We start from the raw sequence: 27,709 nt of genomic DNA on the forward strand, positions 1-27,709 counted from the left end.
ATCTAGATCTTCTTGCCTCGCGATCAGGATCACAAGTGTGCCCTCTATTTCTGGGCTATAGTTCATCCCAGATATAATCAAGCTGACAACCAAGAATAGCTGTCGCCGTTAGTGACAAGGACTTCCCTACTGAGAAAGCCTGTTTTGACATCTTAGAATCGCAAAGGAAATGATGACTTCTCAATAACTTTAGAGGACTTTGGTAGAGAGGTTTGTGTGATTTTTTTAATTTCAAGCTCCTCATTTGTATGAGAAGAAATAAGGACTAGATTAGATGACTTCGTATCTTTTTCTGCTAGCAAAAATTTGGTTGTTCAAACTGGAGAGATGACTCAGTGGTTAAGAGCACTGGCTGCTCTTCCAAACCTGAGTTCAATTCCCAGGTACCACATGACAGTTCACAACCATCTATAATTGGGTCTCATGCCCTGTTCTGGCATGCAGGTATACATACAGATTGAGTATTCATACATAAAATACATTTAAAAGTTGGATAGTCAAGAAATTTTGCATAGTTTCTCCTCTCAACTCTCTCAACTCATTGTCTCTTCTGAGTAGTGTGCAGTGACTGAGACTTGGGATGCCCCAGTCCTGGTGTCAGTGTGTCCTCAGTTGAAGCTCTCTACTAATACCTATAGGCATAGGTCATTTGGCACACACACACACACACACACACACACACACACACACAATTAACTTAGAAATCTCTGGTATTGAACAGGGTAGGTTTGAGAGCTGCCTTCATGGTATAAAGATGACCCGTACCATGCTGACTTTAAAATGGACTAGACCAGTCGGCGTATTTTTGCTTGTGCCTTAGGGAACACTGTATAGCTGTTTAGAAAGTGGGCTCTGGGGGTAAAGGTCAGTTTTCGAGTTTTATAACTGGTTAAGTTGAAATAACATTAACACACTCAACTTGGTGGGTCCAGATTTCTTTTCAGTTGGATTGAGTATTGATACCAGTGTCTTTCAATTTTGAGTCATATTAAATAAGATAATACGTGTGAAATGCTTAACATATACCCTCGACATGTCAGTTGTCAAACAGCGTATGGAGGTCTCTGGTGTTAACAAAAGTCTTCCTTGGCTATAGTTGTTTGCATGCGTAAGAAATGAAGAAGAGTAATAGTTTTACTATTCGGACAAGAAATACTGGTGTAAGGCACTGAGTGCAAAGAGCCTTGGGCTCACAGTACGTATTGTTCCAACTTTACTGCTTATTCTCTACCATCTAGGGTATGACCATAAGTTCTCTGGCCCTTAATTTCTAATTTCTTTACTTTTCTTCTTTCCATATATATATATTCCTGTAATTCTCTTTCTTGTCTCATAGCATTGGTTAGACCTTTTAGCTAATGCAATAAATAGTGTAAAGTATCAGAGGCAGGGACCATTCTTGCTGTGCTCCCACAGCAAAAGCAAACTGCTAGCTAATGACGGTAGTATAATGTTAGCCGTGCCTTTCCTGCACAGGCTCTTTATCTGATTGAGAACATAACCTTCCATTCTTCATATGCTGAACATCCATATGTGTAGGAGTTTTCATGTGTGCTGAATTTTGCCAAATGCTTTTATTTTGTCTATTGATATGATAATGTTTTTTAGTGGCTTATGTATGTGATGATGTATGTATGAGTTGATTTAAAAATATTTAGCTAAGCTTGAATTCTTGGAACAAATCTCACTTACTCATGGGCTATATAATTCTACTTATATTAGATTTGATTTGCTAATATTTTCTTGACAATTTTTACACTCAAGTTCATGAAAGAAATTCTTAAGTCTTAAGATGCAATGGTTTGTCAAATAAGGTATTTCACCCTTTCTAATAAATGTTGTTTTCATTTCATGAGTCTAGGAAATGAGTGTTAATTCCATTTAAAAATATGTCACTCTGATAGATAATATTTGCTAAGTTGAACAGAATATGTTGTTTTTTTTCCCAGGAATGTGGCTGATCTGCTTTCATGATAGTGACTTATAACAAACTAGAAAATGATATTTTATTTATTTACTTATTGTTTATTTATTTATTTGAGACAGAGTTGCTCTGTATAGCTCTGGTTGTCATGAAACTCCCTCTGTCATGGATAGGCTTGCCTCAAACTCAGAGATTCGCCGCCTCTGCCTTCTGAGTGCTGGGATTAAAGGCGTGCATCACCACGGCCTGGCGATAATTTTTAAAACAGAACAAAAGTTGTAAAATTCAAAGTGAGAGACAGACTTTGATTAATTTGGTACTTCTGTAGCCAAGAAGCATGAGCTAGGTGATGCAAGCTACAGAAATACCGATTCACGGTCTTGCAGGCTGGAAGCCCAGGATAAGGCATGATCAAGGTTGACTACTGGAAACTGAGAGAAGCTGCTGACCCTTCTCCCAGGTCTTTATGGTTTGTTGACAGCCTTTTGTATCACCACAATCTGCCTTTATCTTCACATGACAGTGTGCAAGTATGTTTCTGGGTCCAAACTCTTAGATTTATGAGTCCACCAGTCATACTGGATGGTAGTTCACAATCTTATCAACATGCCTTCATTTTAACTGATTTTTCTCAGCTGCAAGTCTGTTCCTATAGAAGGTAACATTATTAGGTTTTAGAGTTTAGAACTCGTAACATAAATTTTTGAGTCATGGGATCCCATCCACTGCAGGCTTGTTCTGTCTTTATCCTTCCTTCCTTCCTTCCTTCCTTCCTTCCTTCCTTCCTTCCTTCCTTCCTTCCTTCCTTCCTTCCTTCCTTCCTTCCTTCCCTCCCTCCCTCCCTCCCTCCCTCCCTCCCTCCCTCCCTCCTATTCTTCATTTCCTTGGAGGCTGAAGATTCTTACTCTACTAATACTGTATAGCTTTACTGAAGTAAAAAGAATTTTTATTGTTTTTGAGACAGGGTCTCATACCACTCACACTGGCCTTGAACTTATGCCTCCATTTCTAAAGTATTAGGATCACAGGTGTTCACTACTGTGCACTGTGCCTGACCAAATCTGTCTGTCTGTCTGTCTGTCTGTCTCCCAGCTCTCTCTCTCTCTCTCTCTCTCTCTCTCTCTCTCTCTCTCTCTCTCTCTCTCTCTCTCTCATGATTTTGAAGCTTCTCATTTGGGAAAGCACTTACCTGTCCTAACTTACTTTCTTTTTTCCTTTGTTCTTCCCCTTCAATAAATGTTATTGTGCCATATAGGTGGATGATTAACACTTTCTTGAGAAATTTTCTTCACAGGGAGAACTTTAAGGTTTTATACAATTGACCATCAGGTGATTCTTAGTGGCCAGTCTTTCAATTTGCATATTACTCCTGGCTGACACACACCCAACATATAACCCACGTTTGTATCATTGCACCCCAGTCCACCCTGCCTTTTATTCTGTTTTCAGTCTTCCTCCTCAAGCTCCATTTGCCTCCTTCACTGAGCATTCTTCTGTTATAAACAGGTAGCTCTGCCACCAGATGGTGTGCAAGGACTGGGAAAGCTTTGAATACGTAAGCCAGTGTGGTCGCCTTTCTGCATCTTATTTCACGGCAAAGGATAAAGATGAGATTCTGAGATATAATCTATTCATGAACATTGCTTTCTCTTTTCATTGAAACAGAACTGAGGCTTGAAATATTGAGAGGAAATAATCTATAAAGTTTGTTGGGCAAATATTACTTGGAGAACCCGGTCCCAGAAATTGACAATAATATGGAGATGTGGAAGCGGGATTCTAGAGCCAACAGAGAACTTCTTCAAATGAGTAACTTTAAAATCATAAAAGCAAAATCTTTTGATCCCATTGAAGCTATTGTTAGGGCAGTGAGAACCTTCAGCTGTCATTAACAAGATGTTTGTATGTATGTGTATATGTGTGCATATGTTAGCTTGAGCACTCATGTGCTATGCCTGTGTGTGGAGATCAGGGGACAACCTCGGATGTCAGTTCTCACCTCTACCTTGTTTGACATAGGTCTCTTGTTTGCCACTATGTAGGTCAACTAGTTGGTTGGCAGACTTCTGGGGGATTCTTCTGTCTCTGCCTCCAGTATCATGGTAGGGACACTACTGCTTCCAACATTATATGGGCTATAGGGATGTGAAATTAGGTCCTCCTGTTGGCACAGCAAGTGCTTTACCCTCTGAGCTGTCTTGCCAGCCTCCGGCCATCATTTTATTCAGAGTCTTGAAGTGAAACCCATAGGAAAAAGCAGCTCAGAGATCATGTTCACACACAATGAGTTTTATTTAGCATGAGCGGTGTCTTTTTTTGTTTTGATTATAATTAGTCACCAATATTAAAACAATTCTATCATCATCTAGATGTCAGGCTTCTCGAAGACCTGACAGTAGTAACTTGGCACACTTTTCTTGGTGACACATGACTGGGGTTCCTGGAGTGGCTACCTTCTCTGGGTCTTGTGATTTATGCTGACCATTTGTCTTTTTCCTTCCCTTGTTTTATGGCACTGAACCTTTGCTCGCAATTCATATGCCTCTGCCCAACCCATGGTCGGTATTTGAGCATGTGACTTGCTTTCCTGCTTCATAGATGATGACCAGAGGTTGATGTTGGGGGCTGGCATTCCCGAGTGTTTCTTCTGTCTCCCGGTTCCTTCTAACCCACTGCTGGTGGAGAGAGTAAATGATTCGCCATAAACATGGGGTGCAGTGCCAGAAAAGAATCAGCAGGAAAAGTATGAGCTATAATCCAGAAAGACTGCTCTTAATTGTGGATAAAAGACATGAGAACCCGAGAAACACACCTAAAGAAAATAAAGCCAAAGGGAACGGCAAACACCTTGTATGGAACAGGGAGAAGATGAATTGATACATAGAAGGCCTTTGATCATCAGGCTAAAGATAGAAAGGAACTCAGAATGGGGGGATCGGCAGGCTTGTACTGTTTCTGGGAAAGCTTACGGTTTAAATATTGGAAAGGTGACTCATAAGAGGAGGTGGCTGAAAAGATGTGGCAGCGGGTCAGCTAGATAGCCAGTGATTTGTTCCGGCCCAAAGAATCAGCATTGTGGCTTTCTGGAAACCTAAGTAATGGGTGCTGGGGTTTCTCTCTCCTTTTTTCAGTGTAAACAATGGCAGTTGAGTTTTCGCAGTTCTGCAGGCTGGAGGGTCAAGATTAAAGGTCAAGACCAAAGGGAGGCGGGCTGGGCATCTACTTGCCTTGAGATGATGTTTTATTTCAGCTTCTTCACATGGCCATCCTCTGTACACGTGTGTTGGGAGTGGAGGAGTTAAGCTGAGCATCCGTATAGCGTCTCTTCCTCTGTATAGACACCAGTCATATCACATCACAGTACTCTGTTGACTTCATTTAAGTCACACTGGGGCCTAGGGCTTCAATATATGGACTTTCTGGGGTACATTCCATCAGAATGTGAAAACCTATTAGTGAAAAACAGTGGGGTGGTGATGTAGTCATGCCGAGAAGGGAAGAAGAGAATATTCTTGTTCACCTCAGGGAATGTACATGAAAGGAACCATCTCCTAGGTGAGTTATCAGATACGGCAAGCATTTTTTGAACTTGCTCTGTGTGTAACTCTGCAGTAAGCAGCTGCCATGTACTGTGTCATCTCACGTTCTCAATGTCACTGACTTTATAGTTTAGCAGACCAAGGGCCAGAAAAGTCAGGAAATTTTCCACATTCGTTTAACTTGAACATGACAGAGTCAAGGTAGGACGCAAATTCTCAAGCTACTAGTTACCAAAATCTCATTGAGTAACCTATCTGCATGTTTTGCCTGCTGCCCCACCCTGGGCAAGGATGTGTCTATGCCTGCTGATAAATGCCTAGCATGGCCTGAACCTAACTTAAACTGGCCTTTTGATAAGTGCCCGGGCCAACTCTCGTTTAGCCTGTTCATAAATACATAGAATATTTGGACCAAACCAGGAAATGCAGTTGAGTCACGCATGTTTGCTTGGATGGTACGTAACAGATCTACAAGAACTAAAATACCAAACTGTGGGAAACTGCGTATGTATTTCAAAAGGCAAATGAGTGAGAAGCCTGGCAGATTGTCAATAAGCCTCCACTTAAAAGTGCATGTGAATGTCACCTGAGAAACTGGTCTGGCGAATCTGATTTGCACCCAAGCACGTCTGTATCGTCTCTAATAAGGGTAGATCATGTGAAGCTTATCCAAGGACTCTTTTAGGAGAGGGTGAGGTGGCTGGAGCCATTTCAGAAATTGCACCATGCTCCTGAAGACACACACAAAGATGACTATGTATAGTGATAGATATGCTGGTCCTCTTTTTTTTTTTTTTTTTTTTTGGTTTTTCGAGACAGGGTTTCTCTGTGGTTTTGGAGCCTGTCCTGGAACTAGCTCTTGTAGACCAGGCTGGTCTCGAACTCACAGAGAATGCTGGTCCTCTTGACACACATCCCTTCCACTGGGAGAAAGCTTCCCTGCAGCAAAGGGAGAGGCCTAAGAGGCAGAGCGTGGAAGCATAGTCTCATGGCTTTCAGAGAGGACTGAAGAGCAATGGGGTTTGTTGTTAAAGGGCATCCTCCCGCATGTGAACTGAACACAGACTTTAAACCCATGAGTGTTAGGTGCTCAGGCTAGTCCTGTGTGCCTCTTTCTGATGGATCTAGCAGGAAGAGAATGGCCAGATCCTGGCTTTGCAGAAGCTCTCACACTTGCACTCAGAGAAGTGCCACACCAGTTCTGACAAGTGATGGAGAGACCTGCAAAGCACCATTGTGTTGTGTTCATTGCACCAGTAGTAAGATTATGATGCCCACTGAAGCCTGGGCTTTTATAGGGCAGCAGTCTCAGAAAAGAAATGGAAAGAAAAGAGAAAACCAAAACAAACAGAAAAACCACTACCAACACCACCCAAACCAAACCAAACCATAGTGTTCTCCAGTCCTTAGAGAAAACCCAAAGTAATTTTATTTTTAAACATTTTTACAGTTATTATTAGTGTGTGTAATGTCTGTCTGTGTGTGTGTGTGTGTGAGAGAGAGAGAGAGAGAAAGAGAGAGAGAGAGAGAGAGAGAGAGAGAGAGAGAGAGAGAGAGAGAGAGAGAGAGGGAGGTGTGCTTGTGAATATGGGCATGTGTGTGCCATTGCATGTGTGTGGAGGTCAGATGATAACTTGGGGAGCTGCTTCTGTCCTTCCACCTTGGTAAGGCAGAATCTCTCCTTCTCTACGATGTGCACTTCAGGATAACCGCCATGCCAACTTCCCCGTGATTGTCCTGCCTCTCCTTCTCTCCTCATCATAGGAAACTGTCTACCTAATTTCTGGAGATTGGCTTTACCTGTCAAGCAGTGTACTGGGCCATAAAGTAATTTTCTCCTGTGACTATGTGTGCAGGCCTACTTGCCATTTTCTCATACTTAACAGTTCCTTCAGAATTTGAGTTTGTTTTGAGCTAGGAGTCTGGAGTTAGGCATCACTCAAGAAGAAATGTGTAAAATGATAGGGAAATTAAGAAATTTGTGATTGGAAAAGATGACTGAAAAGTGAGATGCTTCCAGGTGAGGGTGTGGAAGGGTCTACAGTGACTTACTGAAATATACTAGGCACGATCAGCATTAGCAAACTTCCTATCAATCTTTTCTCCTTAAAATTGTATGTGGCAGGAGGGAGAAGGGGAGCTGTTGGGCAGAGGGTGTAAAGTTTCAGTGGGGATGGGTCGATTCTGAGATCCAAGGCATGGCATGGTCACTATATTTAATAACAGTGTATTGTATGCTTGAAAATGGCCAAGGAGGTAGGTCTCAAATGTTCACACACACACACACACACAATTTTGGGTGACATTTTACAATATAGTAATATCACATTTTGTACTTTATTAACATATTCATAATGAATACATGCACGTATGCACACACATGAATTTTCTAATGTACTCAAAATATTTTTGTCATTTATACTTTAATAAATGTGGAAAAGGCTGGGTTAGAAACTTTAAACTTCAGGTAAAAAATTTTTGAGGTGTTGTAAAATTGGGACATATATCAAATGTGTCCTTAATATGGAAGCTAGTAAAGTAAGGGTTTCCTCACTGTATGAATGGCTGAAGATTAAACTATAGCAGATAAGAATAGCAGATAAGAAGAGAAATAGCTCATAATGGGTAGTCTAGGATAATCAATGTACTTAAGGATTTTCCTTCTAAAGATTTGAGTTTAACATAAGAAAGGGACAGTAACAACCTAGCATGTATGTTGGCTATGACTTTTCAAATGACTTTTTAAAAATTTATTTTTTATTTGTTTTTAAAATTTGATCATTCATTTTATTTTATGTGAGTGAATATATTGCCTGCATGTATGTCTGTGTACCATGCGTATGCCATATCTCCAACTCTGCTTTTTATTTTTTTGATCCAAGATATATTATAGGCTAGCTCACTGGCATTTCCAAAGTCTACTACAGTAAAATAATTGCCTCCCCTTTTATGAGTGAAGAGTTCAGATTTTTAATTGAAAAATTTTATATAATGTATTTTGGTCACCAGTGGAGTAATCTCTAGTGAAGTGCCAGCTCTCATTTCCCTGAAGTTTTCTCCAAGAGGCGATACCTTTCAACAATTCCAGCATCCTATATTGCTGTTTTCCTTTATGTTGCTGTTTTCCTTTATGTTTTTAAGTAGTATGCTTCCATTCAATCAGTTTTCCAGTGTCTCCCGGCTTCCTATTGTGTTAAAGGTGCCTCTGAGCATTGCTTTCTCTTCTGGTCACCCCCACTCTACTCGAACACACTTACACGTGCACAAGCATGTCAGTGTATGCAAGCATGTAGACAAGCTTTGTTTCTCTCTCTCCTCCCTTTCCTCCTCTTTTTCTCTTTTCCTACCTCCCTCCCCCTCTCCTATCCTCAAAACACTTTTAAAACCATGAGATTTTTTTTTCCCTAAATTATACTTCTCTTCCCTCTAGGGTTTATAATTTTCCCCTGACTGCTTACTTTGGAATCTATTGGTAGTTTTTCTCTATTGTATCACCAGGTCTTTTAGATGTCAATCAACCATTTTCCCAACTCTACCAATAAATAAAATACCCCCCCCAACACACATACACACACACACACACACACACACCCCTATGTGCATACAATGGACAACCCTCCTCCCAACCACTTCCATACACAGTGGCCAGCTGTGTCTCATCATGCTGGCCTTTCCTCTCAATACCTTTTGACTTTGGTTCTGTGTTCTATAGAACACAGCTAACTGCATTTGCTCCTCCATGTCCCAAGGGCCTTCTTTTCTCCAGGGGATTCTAAGGCAATTTCATTTGAAGTTTTCGGATATGCCTATATTATATGTTGAACACATTCCCCCTTACTCCTCTCCACCCTCTTTTCTTCTCTGCCTCCCCCTTTCCTTTGGCTTCCTTTGTTTCCCTAGACAGCTTTATTTGTTTTCTTTTTCGCTTTTTCTTTGTATGTTTCATCTTTATCTGTTCACAAGTCTTCAGTTCTTTCCCTCAACTGACTGATTGTGTGCGTGTGTGTGTGTGTTGGGGGATGCAGACTTCCAGTCTTCCAGTCTGTAGAGTCTAAGGCTGACTCGGATTTCTGATTCTTTTCATGGAAACCTCTTGTCTTCCTGGAATCGTTAGGCTGCTCACTTTGTCTTGGGTGCTCTGGTGTTTCTCGCTGTTGTGCTTTTAAAATTTGTTACACAGCACACTTGGTTGTCTTTGCTAATCTGAAATCTTATCTGTTTAATTCTAGGGAAAGCTTCAAACAATTTCTTGGTGTTCTTCTCTCTCCTGTTAAAGTGTAGAACTCTGTTCTTGTTCCCTTAGTACAGGAACTCTATCTTGTAACTCTGAGCATGATGTGAGCATAATAGAGTATTTGCCTGCATTGCTCCCTGTGTGTGTGTCTGTTGCAAGCAGAGGCCAGAAGACAGTGGTGGGTCTCCTGCAACTGGAGTTACAGATGGCTGTGAGCTGCCATGTGGGTGCTGGGAATTGAACCTGGGTCCTCTGGAAGAACAGCAAGTGCTCTTAACCATTGAACCATTTCTCCTGCCACCTTCTGTCTCTTTCTTGTTAGAGGCTTCTAGACTGTCTACTGACCATGAAGTGGGCTGCTGGGGTGTTCATAGGCAGTTCAGAGGTAGAAGTGGGATCAGTAACACAATGAATGGATGGGCTCTTTCATAATGCAATGATATGGGCAGAGGCTCAAAATGTGTTCTTCTCTTACATGAGAGTCCATGGATTTGCTGGTTCTGACTTCTGTAAACAGAGACTGTTCCTTTGTTTCCTGGCCACCCAGACCTGAATAGTCACACAGAAACTATATTGATTATGATACTGTTTGGCTAATGACTCAGGCATATTTCTAGCTAGCTCTTACATATTGAGTTAACCCATTTCTATTAATCTGTGTATTGCCGTATTGCCATGAGGCTGTGGCTTACCGGAAAGGTTCCTGGTCCTTCTCCTTCAGCAGCTACATGGCATATCTTTTACTCTGCGCTCTCTCTCTCTCTCTCTCTCTCTCTCTCTCTCTCTCTCTCTCTCTCTCTCTGTCCTGATTTTCCACCTGGCTTTACTCTGCTAAGCCATTGGTCCAAACAGCTTTATTCATCAACCAATACAAGCAACACAAACACAAAAGGGCATCCCACATCAGGCTCCTGTTTAAGTCCAGGAGAGTTGCAGGCAGCTATAAATATCTAAGCCTCTAGGGTTTGTCAAGCCTCCTGAGTGGTACTATGACCCCCGAGTAGGCTATAGAATAGTGTTTCAGTTAACAATGGGCAGTGGTGCCCTAAGATGATAATAAAGCTAGAATACTGCTGTTGCCTCATGATGTCATAGCTATGACTATGTCATGGTACAATGTATTACAAGTCTGTGGTAAAGCTGTGCTAGCTAAGAGCTACTCCAAAGGCATGGTCTTTGCTAAATTTCTGTCTTTAAATAATCTAGTGGGAATGTACTGTGGTGTGTGTGTGTGTGTGTGTACCTACATATGTACATGTATGTATGTTCTCATTTAGCTGTAGTCCCTGGGGATTCTGCTGGTAGTAAATGCCAACCCTCCTACAGGAAGACTTTCAGCCATTCTCTCTATATTCAGAATGTTTGTTGCCTCATATCTGGCTTTCCCCATTTTGCTAAATATGCCCCACAGGTCACATTTCTGTCTTCTTCCATATTTCAAAGATTGGTTGAAACCTCTGGGCTCCTATTATTTCCCCATCTGTCTCTTACTCTTTGGGGTTTAACACATTTTTTAAACTTCCGTTACTGTCATTTTAATAGCATATTGGGAGGAAGAAGTAATAAAAGTCAGTGGTTAATTCAATGTTTATCCTGAAGTTTCCTTGGATTTCTTATCGCTGTTATAAGCTCCCAAGGTACAGGCTACAATGTCCATCTGTGTGTTTAGTGTCACGCATCATAAGCTCTGGTAAATCCTAGTCAAATGAATTAATGATCTGTACTGACATACCTTTCAGGAATACAATTGCTTTAGTTACTGATGTGATTATTTCCCTGGAGACTGTCTCTGGTTAATCCTGGAAGGAGGGGAAAGTGCTGACTGCCAGGTAGAGGGTTTTGAACTGACCCCGGTGACTAAAGGATGGAGTTTTCTCCAGCTGGCTTGTTTATTTAACTTGTCAATATTAAGAAAAAGAGTGGAGCATGTTTTCTAAATCAAAGGAGAGCCCCCCCCTTTTTTCCCACAAGGGACCTTGGCTATTTGTCCTTATTAGCATTGCCAAAGTGTAGCAATTCAACCTGCTGAGTCCCACCCAACAACTGCTTCCAATACTTTGAGAAAAAAAATTCTATCTGTAACCTTCTCAGTATTCTACAGTCCATGAGAGTTAAATATTAACAGTAGATGAAAAATGGCTTTTCTGTTAACGCTTCCTTAGTGATCAGCCTTCTGTTTAAACATTTGTTTTGCTTTTGTACTGCATGAATGCCCGTCCCGATGGACTCGGTGTCCTTGTCTGCCTATCCTTCTCCTTCACCACCACTTTGTCATTCTTTGACTCCTTTTTAAAGGCACAGCCATAGCAACAAGTTCATTTACGTCACCAAGCAGTACAAATATATGGCATTGGGACGAAGTTTCGATCCTTACCTTACTGTGAGTGATGCTCTGAGCTACTCTTCTGTTCGGCTGTCTCACTGAAACATGGTGATGGGAACCACCCATTTTGTTTTGTGTGTTTTATAACCTACTGTACTGTTATCTGCTGTTGCAAAACCACTGCTTTTGTGAACGTCACACACATTTCCTCACTCCCCCAGCTTCATTTCATCCCTGGAACTCCATAACATTGCCTTGAAATGGAAAGGAAGATTCTTAGGTTTTTCCACTGCAACTAAGGCAATAATGATGCATTTTGTAGATACCCCTCCCCGGCCTGAGCTGGTGTCTTCCTCCATATGCATGCCCAGCTTATATCTTAGCCATGTGGTTAAGAGACAGTTAGCCTGGCTAGACAGTTTTCTGTTTTGAAGCGTGTAATATTTTACAGCCTTTTAAGGTCCATAGCACAGGTGAACATACTATAAAAAGGCATCCTGTAGACACAGCCTCTCTCATTATCAATATCCTATGCCAGATGGCACCTCTGTTACAATTATGAACCTGTATTGATTCTTTATTGCCACCTACATCCACAGTTTATATTAAAGTCCACTTTGGTGTTGGGCATTGTATCAGTTTGTGTAAATATAGAATGACATGTTTCTGCCATAATAAGCAAGCATTTTCACTACCCCAACAGTCATGTCTGCCTTTCCTGTCCTCCATGCACTGACTTACTGAGTCACTTAGTACTGCTACCGGATGCCCCACATGGGGTGCCATGCTATGGAACAGAGAGAACTTCATCACTCAGTGTTAGGCTTTGGATAGAACATTGACTGGTTTTTAATGAACCCGCTAAGATATTTTATTACATGTTTTATAATGATAGCATCATATATGTGAATTATAGAAAACTCATTGAAATATGAAGAACATAACATTTTCTGTGAAATAAAATCTCACTATTCCAAGACAACTGCTATTAATAGTTAGTGTGCTTTCCTTCATATAATTTCCTTGCAAGTATAATCCATTTGGGGTATAATATTACATATCAACTTCATGTTTTTGCAACTTATCAGAATTATTATTTTATTGAAACTGGTTAATGAATATCACCCAAGACCTTATCTACTTTTAGGTAGTAAGGCATTTTCCAGGGTTGAGTGTGTTAGTACAGTGAATATCTGATTCTGAACATTTATCTACATTTTTGCTTGCTTTTTGCTTTTTTGAGGCAGATTCTCATTATGTAGCCCAGGCTAGCCTGCAGCTGTTGATCCTCCTGTATCTGCCTCTTTAGAGTTGGGATTGCAGGCATACATCATATGCACTTTTGTTTACTTCCGTTTAAAGGGAGGTCTTCTACAAGTAGACTCACTGGCTTCTTGATACTGCTGAGTTGCTTTTACTGAAGGTCAGGGATTTTCATAGGTGGAAAGAGAAATCACCACATACAGAATTCCAGAAAATGTGACATAGATGGGCAATGTAGAAACGATGACACACCCTTCCTAGGACATAAGAAAAGGTTAAACGTCAAGGACTAAGGAAGATGGGGAAAACACACTGGGTTAGGGGTGAGTGTGAGGGTGTGGGAGGAGGTGAGGGAATCCTCGGATTAGCCTTCATCTCTCCAGCTTTAGGGAGTGAGGATAGATACAGGGACTGGGAAGGCCGTGGTGATGAGTTGGAATAACTGAGATGGGAAGTAGAAGGGGAGGTGGTTGCGAGTTCTTTAGGTTAAGAAGTACCTGGGAAGTTTCCAACCACCAGGAGTTCATGAGTTGGCTTATCAGACAGCCATGGCAGTAATAGTCTGGGAAGTTCTTTGTGATTTTCCTCAGGGGTGTCTGGCACCTCTAAATAGAAGAAAGATAGGAATGGATGGGCTGCCCTGGGCTGGGACTTCACAGAGTTGCTGTAAAATAGATCAGAGGAACATGTTCTGAGCATTTATATTTGTGGCTCACATCCTGAAATATAGCATAATCCTGAGAATGTGGTGCTCAGGGTGAAGAGGTACTGGGGGCAGGGGAAGGTCTCTGGTTGTCTCTTATCTTGCAAGCTGATTATGGGTCCATTTCATGTCTTGAGGTTAAGAGCTAGTAATGTTGCAAACATTAGGAACCAGTGCTGCTATTAGAAGCCTTTTCTGTACATAATGAACTAGAAGTAAGATGCCAACAGTAGTCCAAAGTAATAGAACAGATGGACTGGCACTAGTCTGGTTTGTGTTTCTGCCAGAGGCCTGGTGGTGCCCTCTCTCTGAATGGTGGTCTATAACAAGGAAAAACCCAAACTATCCAAGTTCTGGGTTTGCCCAATGAGGTCAAGTCTTACTCTAGTGGATGCTGAAGACAAGGAATGCTTGATCCATCCGACAGTTCACCTCTGCATTCGACAGACCATCTGTGCCCAAACTAGACCCCTCAAAATGGGACCAATAAAGTGGCCTGTCCTAAGAAGAGGGTGACAGTTCCGGGTGGACACAGGGGACAACCCAGACTAAGCTTTTGGGTCAAATGTATAATAAGACCATAACCATGCTCGACACACTTTATTGAATTTTAACAGAGCGGGTGTTACTAGCTCTCCCTTTTCTTTCCTCTCAATGGCATTATCTGTGAGGTATTAGGCATTGCTTTCTGAAGTCACAAGTTTGTTTTGGGCATCAAGTCCAAGTTTACTCTACAAATAATGAAAAAAAGAAACACTTTCATTTTTTTTTTGCTACTCAGGATAATGCTAATTAATACAAGACTGTATTTGATTAACCTCTTAAAATGAATTAGTCAAATGTGCCCTGAATGACTACACCAATAAATTAGATAAAATTAATTGTAGGAGGCAGTCAGCTTGTGAAATCACTGCAATCCATGCTGCTAGCTTGCCCAACCTGTGAAATTAAATCTGAGGAGGTAACTGGTTCCCCAGCAGAAATCACAGAACTTGCCAGCACTGAGTCTTCTAACAATGACTATTTTAGCTATTGAGTGCACTTGAACTGATTTTATTGTATCATTTGAACAGGGAACATATTTTTGTATTTCACATGAACGTGTGTGTGTGTGTGTGTGTGTGTGCGTGTTCTTTTTATCCTTTCTCTTTAGATTCCTTGACTGGTTTTTCAAGTGCTCTTTCTTCATTGTTCTAGATTATCGATCCATATTAGCATGGACATCTCATTCTGAGATACTTTTCGTAGAAAGGAAAAGGTGGAAAGGAAGGCCCCAGTCTCACAGAGAACCCAGAACTAATCCGGGTTGACAGAGTAACATTTAGTCTGTGGAGAGTTCCAAGGGACTCTCTAGAGTGAGAATTATGAGACCTGTAAATACACAAGGAGTGGACAGCAGGTTCCGAGTGTTTCTTCTGCAAGGAGATGGCTGAGAAGCTTGCAGCACCATCTTAACTAGCCAAAGAGCTCATTACATTACAGGTTACTGAGGCTGTGTCTTTTTGTGCTCTGGGATAAAGTCAAGAGAAACTTCAGGTGAGGCAGAAGAGATTTAGGTTAGATGGGAAGAAAACAGTATTTCTCATGAGAAATGAAAGCAAATACTCTCTGAATTTGTAGATTTAATCCCTCTAGCAGAAATCTGGCCACTCTTGAACAGTCTCATCTGGTGGTAATCCCAGACTGAGCCTTGTTCTTGAAATCCTGAGTTCTGTGCAATTTTGATTTTTTTTTTTAAATTTCAGAGCCATTCAGTTTTCTATTATTAGGATGGTATTCTAGGTTGATTTCTGTCTCTGTGAGAAAACACAATGGCCAACACCGACTTGGAGGAGGAGTTTATTTCATTTTACATTTCCAGCTCACAATGCATCACTGCAGGAAGCATGGAGTGCTGTGTAACAGCTCATTCACTGGCTCGGCTAGCTTTTTTTATACACCCCAGGCCTGTCTAGGAATGGTGTTTCCACAGAAGAGCAGGGCCTCCACCATCAGTCATCAATCAAGACACATTCTCTCTAGGCAGTGATGTGGCACCTCTTTAATCCCAGTGCTCTGACAGCAGAGGCAAGAGGATCTCTATATGTTCAAGGCCAGCCTAGACTACAGAACAAATTCTAGGACAGCCAGGGCTGTTACATATAGAAACCCTGACTTGAAAAACTAAAGCAAAAGAAAACAAATAACCAAAAAAACAAAACAAAAGCAATAAAAGACACTTTCTCACAGACATGGCTGTAGGGCAGTTGAGTTGAGGTTACTCTTCAGATGAGATTTGCTCTTCCCAGGTGGCACTAGATTGTGTCAAGTTGACAATGAAACCATCCAGGATAGGAGGCAAAGTACCCATCCCAGTATGATTGATTGCTAGGAAATAGTCACTGTGTTCTGTTCCTGAATCATTTATACCTGTCTGATAGGAAATAGAATTTAAGGCAATGCAGCATTCTTTTCTTCTTCAGAGAATAACTGATTCTCTTTTCCTACCATGTGAGTCCTGGGGATGGAGCTCAGATGGTCGGGGATAGTGGAAAGTGTCCCATCCAAGTGCAGTGCTCAAGAACATTCCGGGTTTAGGAAGAGCTTTCTTTAAGCCGCTTATTGAGCAGGCGTTTTAAGTTGTTTTCTCGCCTTGTGCTGTCTGTGTGACTGGGAGCTTGTGGTCACTCTTAAAAAAAAAAAAATCTACATTTGCTCTACTTAACAAAATAAATAAATAAAAGGCCACAGCCCAAACTCCATCTCTGGAACCCACTTAGAGGTAGAAGGACAAAATCAACTCCAGTTGTCTGTCTTCCATAGCTGTCCTCTACCAGCAGCCAAAGACACACACACACACACACACACACACACACAAGCACACACACAAGTACACACACACACAAGCATGCACACATACACAAACACGCACACACACTGAGAGAGAGAGAGAGACAAGTCAGACACAGAGGCGGACAGAGACAGCAAGACAAAGAGAACGAAGCACATATACACTAATAACAAATAAAATTAATTACAAAAAGAAGCCCCTAAATTCTGTAAGTTAGAGGACCTTCCAAGGAAAGATCCTGGTGTGCCTTCACCTACCGAGCTGTTAGGGTCTGTGCCATGGCATTAAGAGAGAAACCTCTTTGGCAAAAAGAACAGACTATTTGTTTTTTGTTTTTGTCTTTTTTAGACTGTAGTTATTCTTAGTTTGCAGCATGTATTGTTCCACTCACAAAACAATTTATTGAAATGATGCATCTTATTTATATAGATTTATTTTTAGATAGATTGATTTTATTTCACATGTAGGTGTCTTTTGCCTTCATATATGTGTGTATGTACACCACATGAGTGAGCAGATCTCAGAAGAGGGCTTTGGATCCCTGGAAATGGAGTTGTAGATGGTTATGAGCCACCAACCGCGGGTGGTTGGAAACCAAGCCAGGGTCCTCTGCAAGAGCAACAACTGTTCCTAATCACTGAGTCCTCTCTCCAGTTCTACATTTTCGTTTAGTTTTTAATTAATAAAAACAACAACGAAATAAATCATAGACATAAATAAAGATAAGACTTTAAGTCTTCTAATATGCTGGTTTGAGGGAATGTGGTTTTCTGTAAAATAAAGAGTGGCTGGCTACCTGACTGTTTTTGTAAATAAACTCTACCCTACTTCTAAGGTACAGGATTTAGATTGTTGTCCCTCATTTAAAGTTTTCTTTCTTTCTTTCTTTCTTTCTTTCTTTCTTTCTTTCTTTCTTTCTTTCTTTCTTTCTTTCTTTTTGGCTTTTTGAGACAGGGTTTCTCTGTAGCTTTAGAGTCTGGACTGGAACTAGCTTTTGTAGACCATGCTGGCCTCAAATCCACAGAGTTTACAGAGGCCTGCCTCTGCCTCCTGAGTACTGGGATTAAAGGAATACACCACCACCCGACCATTTAAAGTTCTTAAAAGTCGCTAAAATATGAAACTTTATTTTGAATACACATAGCAAAACTGATTTGTAAACAAAATCAAGTTATTTACTGATAGGACTGGTAACACTTCCTGGTAACTTCCATGGCTAACACCCTTAGAAACTGTTACCCATCTATCATGCTGAGGAGGCCTGAGATAGGTAATAGATAGGTGATAATTAATAGGTGGTAGATAGGTAATACCAGGGGCCAGCCAAGAAGCTCCCACAGTGAGCTAAACGGTCCCACTTAGTTCTTCTCTGGCTGTTTATTGCTCTTTCCCCTTGCTTTCTCTTTATTTAATTTCATTCTTTTAACATTTACAAAATTTTAAAAGTAAAATATAATTACCTCCTCCTTCCTCTGTCCTCTCTCCATTCCTGTGTTTTCATCGTTGTGATATGGAGCAGAGGTCTAAAGTAAATCCTTCAGCTGGTCAAAACATGGTTCTTGTTTGTTTTGCTTTTCGAGGAGGAATTTGCTTCAAAGAGTACCACTACTTCCTTTGATATGTTTTGTTTCTTGATGAATTTACAATCCTTCAAAGGAATTAAATTCCTTTCAACATGTTCTTCTGGAACAGAAGTAAGGGGTGTGTGTGTGGGATGTTCCACCTTGTGTGTGTGTGTGGTGTTTGTGATGTTTCACCTTTGGCTCTCTGGTGGGAACATGTTAAGATGGGCTCATTCTCTGGTGGGTAAATACCTCTCTGTATACATTCCTAGCTCCACCCAGCCCCAGAACACCCTGATCTGTGCAGCAAGTGACTTGGATGACTAAACCCTGGCCTTCTCTGTGCATTGTTGTTCTAGATACATTTCATCTTGCTCTTCAGTCGACAAGGGAAACTTCGGCTGCAGAAATGGTACACCACGCTCCCTGACAAGGAGAGGAAGAAGATCACCCGGGAGATCATCCAGGCTGTCCTCTCTCGTGGGCACAGGACGAGCAGCTTCATTGACTGGAAGGAGCTGAAACTTGTTTATAAAAGGTGTGAGTAACTTCACAAGAACCAGACATTGCATTGTGGCTTTGACTCGTTTCCCTTCTGACTCTTTTAGATTGCAATACCCATCTCGGCAAATTCTGAAATCTTTGATGAGGAGAGTCTAAATATTTGCAGCAGTGACAGGGCTTGTAAAGATTCCCCATCTGATTAAAACAGCTTCCACATGTTAGGATTGATTCTAAATACTTAAACTGTACGCTGAATTTGCACGCACATGCTCAGTTCTGTTTCATGAGTTACATTCCCGGCATCATTTCAATGACTGTAGATAGAGAGGCAAAAGAATGAGACAGATTATGTTCATGTTTTCAAGAAGCAAAATTATTTATTAAGCAATCAACATATATTCAGTACCAAATGCTGTGGGAAAGCACAAGTGAATGCACTGGAAGAATGAGAACCATTTCCAATGGGATGCTCATATTAAAGCTGTCCATGTTTGCAGATGGGTGAACTGAGGACACACAGTTTAAGCAATTACTTCCTGGTCACAGTAGTTGAATGGTAATCAGTAGAGCCAGTACTCAAGCCTAGAACTTTCTTCCTTTAAAGCCTATATTTCTTTTGATACATCTGTTTGAAGTGGCAAGACCATACTATCAAGGAAACCTCATTTATAGATGAGAAATCTGAGGCTTGAGAGGTAAAGGAAGCTTTTCAATGAAGACTCAGGTAATGGATGCCTAAGATAGGGCCTGAACATAGTCAGCCTGACCCCATGCCCTCTATTAAACTATGGTTTCTAAAACAGAAAATTCACACTGGAAGTGTTCTCTTATAAAAACTAATGGAAAGAGAGAGGTGGCATGTCCGTTCTGATAGTCAGTAGAATCCACCACTAGGAAGTGCTTTAACAAGGCAGCTTCTATAGGTTTGGAGGTTTGGCATAGAACGAATCACCATGTGAAGCCAGATTTGGTAGTGTGTGCCCCTGTGAGCGCTGCTGAAGGCTTGTATATTAAAGGGGGTGATTTACAAACTGGAAAAGGGCGCGAGCAAACACCCTAATTATCACAGACGAAAGGATACCATCCCTCTGATTATAGCTCTTCAAGGTGAAATTCTGTTGAGAGCCTCTTGTGTGACTAATGAAGTAATTAACCCCTGTGGCATCTTTATGTATTCTGGTTTATATTTGAAGAGTGCACTGCATGCCATGAGCGATGAATTTTATCCTTGTGTGGAGGGAATCTTGAGAGAGAGAGAGAGAGAGAGAGAGAGAGAGAGAGAGAGAGAGAGCAGGAGACTGCACACCCATTGAGAAAACCCACTTAAGCTTGTTTATTGTCTCATTCAATTTTGCCTTTCCTTATTTTTTTCTTTTCAAGGTATGCTAGCTTATATTTTTGCTGTGCAATAGAAAATCAGGACAATGAGCTCTTGACACTAGAGATTGTACATCGTTATGTGGAGTTGCTGGACAAGTACTTTGGAAATGTAAGTGTCCTTCCGGCCCTTTAGAGTCTATCCATCTTGGTTCTTGCTTCTGCTCATCTCTTGTATTCCTTTTCTCTTTTTCAAGTCTAAACTATCCATTGCATTGTACCAAGGTTGGTGCTGGCCCACCTTGGTTCAGAATTACAGGATTCCTCCCTACCTGCATTTCTTAGTAAGATGAGGGTATATCTTTACCTTCAGATTACAAAAACATCGAAGGCTTTGTTTCAGGAAGCTTGAATTTAATTGTGAGTGATTTCTGTCCCTTATTCCTCATTGGCTTTGCCATTTTTTTTCTGTTTTGACATTTTGTTCCTTCTTTGGCATTGTTTAAAGATACAAAGATACAATATCATTAGTACACAAGGAAAAACAACAAAGACAACTACCATCAACCCAAACAAACAATCTAATTTGCATTTATTTACATAACAGATGCAGCGATCTCTCACAGCTGCTCCTATCTTCAAAGCCTGTTCAGTCTGCGCCAGCTTGCAGCAGGGCCCCATCTTCCCACTCGAAGGAAGTTGCACAGTAACCGCTGAGCCCTCTCTATACTGCTCTGCACCACTGATGTCTCAAGTCTTTGCCTGCTTCTCCCTCCGCAACACTGAATCCATATTCATCCTTTTAGTACCTCCCCCCCCCCCCCCCCCCGCATGCTTTATACCATGCCATTGCTTTCTGCTGGGTCTTGGCCTGTGTATGTGGAGGCCCTTCCTTGGTTTTCTTTTTCCCCTAAGCTCTCCTTCCTCTTCTGATCATCTAGATGCTGTGCCCCTCTTCCCACCTGCCTAGTGTGTCTGTGGAGTCTTTCTCCCAGACTCTACTGCTAGGTGACTTCTTTCTCGCTTGCTCTTCTTGCCTTACCTGGTGATGGTCTTCACCAATCTTCTCATGACCAAGTACTATGCCTGTCTCTGGCAAACCTGCTCTTTCTGGTGGTTGGACTTTGTTGTCTCAGAACCCTGCAGTGCAAAAAGACGGGGTTCTTTTGCTTTTCTTTGCTTGCTACTAGAGCCTACCTGACCCTTCAGCTTAAACCTAAAACTCATCTCCTTCATCTCCCTCTCACTACTGTAGTGAAATTACTTGGGATCTTACATTTAGCTTCTTATTTGTCCATTTCTACCCTTAAACTCTTTTTTGCTTTTTTGCTTGGCCTGTTGTTGAGCATCTTTTAAAAAAAGTACAGACCTAGGGTGGGGCATTACTGCCCATCACTTTCCCTTCTCTATCAGGAAAAACTCCACACTTCCCAGGCTCTAATTTAAACTTTCAAACAGTAACAACCGACCAGTCCTCTGCCCTTGCTGTGTTCCTTCCTCTGTGCACCTGTCTCTGTCAGCATTCCAGGTTATGCAAAAGCTCAGGACCCAGCATTCTACCTGGTGCAAAATGAACCTGAAAGCAAACCCGGCCCTTCCCGGAGGTCAAGACCTCTGGCCTCTCCCACCCCTGCCACTGTAAATACCTCTGGGTCAGGTTTTAGCAAATGCTGTAGAGACACCGATAAAATCCACTGTTGTGGGAAAGAAAACAATCAGATCTGGAAAAGGTTCCTCCAGCCATGTTCTCTGCTCCTTCTCTTAGTCAGTGGAAGTGTATCAAGTGCTGTTAGAAGAATTTGCTTCCAGAAGAGTTGTTTTTATATTGTTTGATTTGTTTTTGTTATGACAAGGTTTCTCTGTAGCTTTGGAGCCTGTCCTGAAACTAGTAGACCAGGCTGTCCTCGAACTCAGAGATCCGCCTGTCTCTGCCTCTGGGGGGCGCTGGGATTAAAGGTGTGTGTGCCACCACTGCCTGGCTCCAGAAGAGTTTTTAACATTCTTTCTGTGTAACTGAAGAAGGTGACATTTTCATCATTGGTGGTTCTTGCATGTTCCCTAACCCCCTTTCCTTTCTTTTTTTTTTCTTTTTTTTTTCCAACAGTCTTCACAATAACAACAAGTATTGAATGGGTTCCTAATTGAATTTTCTCCCCTATTTTCCCTCTTCTTTCCTCTGTAAATGATGTTGTGAGAGGTAACACGTTGCTTGGAAGATTTCAGTTATTGCCAGTATTTAGGAATAATAAGACAGTGACACCAAGTTCTCTTTCTGCTCCTGCCTCTCTAAGTTTATTTCTTTTTCCTAAGTAGTACTTATGAAGCAGCATGTTTTAAAACACAGAAATATTTAACTTTCTGCTTTCTTTTATTCTAATGAATTCTGATATTTTTGGTGCCTTCCTTTGAAATGAACTTTGCATGTGGTCTTTTGCTCTGGAGGAGTTTCTTGGCGTCTGAACTTTCATATAACCTGTTTTCTCTTCTTTATTTCTGAACTCTAGTTTGACCTGTTCTGTTTCTGTGGATTAAGCCAACTCTGGTCATGTAACTTGAAGCTGAATTTTGATCTCTCTGTGCTTAACTGAAAGTTAGTCAGATAAGTCAGAGCGCATCACTTAAGAGAATCTGGATGCCCTCTACCCAAGGAAAGCCTAAAGAGGATCAGAATAACTGCCGGCCTAGCATTGCTTCTCCATCCAATTCTGGTACACCTTTCGAAGCTCACTCTTATCTTTGTCATGAATCAAAATTTTAATTCACTAAAGCATTCAGTGACTCTTTCATTAAACTAAGAGCACTCCAGGGCTCCGTGCCCAGTAGGTGTTCAATTCTTATTAATTAACAGTGATGACCAAAGGCTTCTAGAACTGATCCTCGTTGTCATCATCTCAGCAATATTTCATTTCTCTTTGGATTTATCTCCTTCTCATGCTAATACCAAAGATCTCTTTGAATCCTACCCTTAGATTATGCAAGGGGAAACTTACATCTTGAAGATATAGTATTTTGAAGGCAGATAAAACTCAAGGTCTCTGGTTACTAATTTGAGTGATGTGTCTCATAGTACTTTTCAATTCCGAGGAGATTACCAAGGATTGTGTAGATAATCTTTCAATCTTCAGTAAGAAGCATTAACCCCAATTTATAGATGCTAAGAAGAAATGCTTTGGGGTCTCCCAGTAGATAAGAAATTTAGACGCCTGCCATATCTCCATTCTGCATTGCAGCATGCACGTTGATTGATGTATTCTGAGTATGTGAGTGCTGCTGTCCCAGCCAGCTTTTGAATTTGACCTAGGGAGTTCTTCTGTTGTAAGAAGAAGAACATGCAGTGTCTTGATCCTGGTGTCTGCTCACATAGTAACCAGACCCAAGATTTTAGCCCTACCACCTATCTCCATTTCACTGATGAGGATACGACATAGGAAAGGGAGATAAAAATATTTGCTTTGTTAAATTCACATACAATAAGTAGCAAAGATATATAAACACTTGGTTGCTACTTAGGTATTGTTTTCCTGTAGCTTTGTGGTTCTTATTACCTGAAACATTTCCTTTGTGTAACTTGAAACTTCTTGTATTTACTTTAGAGTTCAAGGACAGCTGCTTCTTAGACTCTGCCCTAAGGGGTGTCATTGACGAAATGTCAGAAATGTTATCAGCATAGTATGTACTGGCTGTGAGAGAAGAGCTGTAAGCCATACTATAGTAACACACAGATATCAGGAAGTGAAAGATAAAGTGAAACAGTCATTTTTCTGCCATTTGTAAGTTGTGTGTCAGAATCTACACACATGGGGGGAATCAAAGGAATGTTTCATATTTCTTAGCATGGACTATGAAGGAAGATGCCACATACAATGTGGTGGTTGCTGCGTGTCAAAGGCCTAGTTCTTCTATGCTGGGGCGGACCTTAGGTGGGATTTATAAGTATCCCAGAAAGAACCAATAGAGCTTGACTTTCACCCCAGTTCTGTGGGTTGACACCCCTTCCTCGGTTTCGATGGAGCTGGGCTGTAGAGTAACATTTGGGAGTTTTATGAAGTACTTGCTCACTCCCAACAGTATCCATGATTGTGTGTGTCCGATTCTGCACACCTCCTTGCCTTAGTCGCTGAAACCAGGTGCAGTAAATTGATTGCCCCAGGCCTGTTAAAGGAGCCATAGGTCTGGGGATTTTTGACTGCTCAGAGCAGGCCCTGAGACACTCCTAGTGAATTTGTAGAATGTTTGTTGGGTCTGCTGGACAGGCCTCTGTTGATGCTCTGTCCTAATGAGGCTCCTGTCTGTCTTGTATTTCTAGTCTGTATCAGCCTTGAATGCTGAGGTCTCTCTGCTGTTGCTCCTGGCTTCTACCTCTCCTGACCTCTGATAACTGATTCTTCTGGTCCTTTCATTCTTGTGCAAGGATCTCTAATTTACTGTAATTTCTTTCTGTTTAGTTTTATTGTTTAAAATTAGAAAAATGCATTTTCATACTCTTCTGTACATTCAGTCTTTTAAACTTAAGCAAATGGATTGCAGTATGCATATTCTTATATAACTTTATTATTCTCCTTACAAGCTTGTTAGAGATTTTTTTCCCCACAATTTACATGTAGAAGTCCCCTATTCTTTCCAAATTGTACATAGAAGTCCTCTGCCATTGTAGAGATGTATATACATTGTTTTGTTTTGTATTTCAAGACAGGGTTTCTCTATAGCTTTGGAGCCTGTCCTGGAACTAGCTCTTATAGACCAGGTTGTCCTTGAACTCACAGACATCCGCCTGCCTTTGCCTCCTGAGTGCTGGGATTAAAGATGTGTGCCACCACTGCCTGGCTGTACATACATTGTTTAAACAGTTCCCTTGATTGGACTTTGGGTTGTTCCCAATTATTTTTATAAATGATATATAATAAACATAATGATTGTTGCTTATATGTCTATTAGACATTGATTTTAGTATCATGAGGCTAAGCTCCTTATTGAACTGTTGAGTCCAGAAACTATAAAAATACTTATTTGTTATTTGGCATTATGTGCATGGTGTGTGTGTGTGTGTGTGTGTGTGTGTGTGTATACCATTGCATGCAAGCTGCATTGCACATGTGGAAGTCAGAAGACAACTTTGTGGCATTCCTTTTATCTTTACGTGCTCTCTGTGCATCAAACCCAGGTTGTCAGTATTGTAGGGTGTCCCCAGAGAAGACTACCAATAGAAAGTCTTTGTTAGCTGGCAGCACCAAGCCTTTCTCAGGGTGAGCACAAGAACTATGTCTAGGGTTGACATGCTTCAGTTAGCAAGAACAGTTAGCCAGAAGTGGAATTACAGAAGCTAAAAACCAAGGTTAGTACATCTAGAGACTTTCCTAGAACTGTGTAGTGTGGTGGCTTATGTCTTTGTGCTGAGTTTTATGGCCCGAATGATGCTTTCATCATGGGGTCAGTTGTGCTAAGGCCTGGGGGCTATTGAGGTCCAGGACCTGCTAAAACCAGGCTTCTCTCACAAGTGCTTTTTTACCAACTGATCCATCTTACCAGATGTGAGTGAGAGCATTTTTGCATTTAAAATTTGACCAGCCAACCAAATATGGTACAAGCTTTATAAATTCATTGACAGTGAGGGTATGTACTTATTCATGCCATCACCAGCAATGTATATTTTCATTTAATTTCCTGGTGAGTATGGATTCAGTTTGCCTTTCTCTGACTCCTTGACATTATACTTATTTCTAGACATCTATAGTGCCCCTCTTCTTGCTTTGTCTATACATTGTTCATTATTTTGTTGTTGTTTGGTTGATTTGGTTTGTTGAGCTCTGACTGTCTTAGAACTCACTCTGTAGACCAGGCTGGCCTCAAACTCACAGAGATCCACTTGCCTGTCTCCTAAGTGCTGGGATTAAAGGTGTGTGCCTCCATACCTGGCCTTTTCATCTGTTTTTATATTGTGCTTATCTTAGGTGGGAATTTTCGAGAATTAATTCTGCACTGAGAATTCTGTATGCTTTTGTCAGTAAAAGAATAAAAAAAGGTGGGAGGATTTGGAAGAGCAGTTCAGTTCTTACTGACATGTGCCCGGATTTGGAAGAGCGGTTCAATTCTTACTGGCATGTGCCCGGATTTGGAAGAGCAGTTCAGTTCTTACTGGCATGTGCCCGGATTTGGAAGAGCGGTTCAGTTCTTACTGGCATGTGCCCGGATTTGGAAGAGCAGTTCAGTTCTTTTTCTTTTTTTTTTTTTTCTTTTTTTTTTTTTTACATGGTATTATGTGTATTTTATTTTATTTTTTTTATTCTTTTTTAATTAAAATTTCCAACTGCTCCCCGTTTCCCATTTCCCTCCCCCTCCTCCCACATATTGCCCCCTCCCCCCACTCCCCTCCCCCATCCCCACTCCTCTTCTCCTCCCCCCAGTCCATTCCCCCTCCCTCTCGATACTGAAGAGCAGTCCAAATTCCCTGCCCTACAGAAAGACCAAGGTCCTCCCACTTCCATCCAGGCCCAGGAAGGTGAGCATCCAAACAGGCTAAGCTCCCACAAAGCCAGTTCATGTATTAGGATCGAAACCTAGTGCCATTGTCCTTGGCTTCTCATCAGCCTTCATTGTCCGCCGTGTTCAGAGAGTCCAGTTTCAACCCATGCTTATTCAGTCCCAGTCCAGCTGGCCTTGGAGAGTTCCCAATAGATCAGTTCCACTGTCACAGTGGGTGGGTGCACGCCTCGTGGTCCTGATTTCCTTGCTCATGTTCTCCCTCCTTCTGCTCCTCATTTGGACCTTAAGAGCTCAGACCGTTGCTCCAAATTGGGTCTCTGTCTCTCTCTCGATCTATCGCCAGATGAAAGTTCCCGTGCCATTCTCCTTGGCCTCTCGTCAGCTCTCATTGTCCGCCACATTCAGAGAGTCCGGTTTTATCCCATGTTTTTTCAGTAGCAGTCCAGCTGGCCTTGGTGAGCTCCCACTAGATCGGCCCCACTGTCTCAGTGGTTGGGTGCACCCCTCATGGTCCTGACTTCCTTGTTCATGTTCTCTCTCCTTCTGCTCCTCATTATATCCTTGGGAGCTCAGTCCGGTGCTCCAGTGTGGGTCTCTGTCTCTATCTCCATCCATCGCTAGATGAAGGTTCCCACTGCTGTCTCTCCTGGTGCCGAGATGAGCAGTTCAGTTCTTACTGGCATGTGCCAGGGTAAGGGCGTGAAAGAACATAGTGAGCTGGTAGCTTGAGTGACTGCGGCAGGTGATAAAGATCAAGTCTATCTTAAAACCTAGACCTCACAAAAAGAGGAATGAGAACAGCATGTTAGCAAAGTGTGAGACTGACTGTGGTTTTGAATGGGCAAAGAGATTATCTAAAAAATCATTGCTGTAAACCCAATAGGAGGGGTTACAGGCCAGAGCAGCTGCAAAGTGGAGCTATGGGAGACTAGTACTCTATTTACATGGTAGAATCAATAGGATTGGTAACCAAGGAAACACATCAGGACCAAGGGAAGAAAAGATGTCTCAATTAGGGTTACTATTGCTG

At 41.6% G+C, this 27,709-nt stretch overlaps 1 protein-coding gene across 2 annotated transcripts in view; it reads left to right on the forward strand.

Moving 5' to 3' along the window:
* The window catches only part of Ap1s3 (adaptor related protein complex 1 subunit sigma 3), a 63,057-nt gene that overhangs the window by 25,707 nt on the left and 9,641 nt on the right, over positions 1-27,709 (forward strand). For both annotated transcript variants that reach the window (XR_009056678.1, XM_057761784.1), the window contains exons 2-3: positions 18,738-18,916; positions 20,263-20,371. Coding sequence is in view for 1 of the 2 variants with exons in the window: in XM_057761784.1 (XP_057617767.1) it covers positions 18,738-18,916; positions 20,263-20,371 (288 nt within the window). In the remaining variant the exon portion in view is untranslated. The remainder of the gene's footprint in view (positions 1-18,737; positions 18,917-20,262; positions 20,372-27,709) is intronic.

This window comes from Chionomys nivalis, chromosome 2 (assembly GCF_950005125.1).
Source record: "Chionomys nivalis chromosome 2, mChiNiv1.1, whole genome shotgun sequence".
Taxonomy (NCBI): domain Eukaryota; kingdom Metazoa; phylum Chordata; class Mammalia; order Rodentia; family Cricetidae; genus Chionomys; species Chionomys nivalis.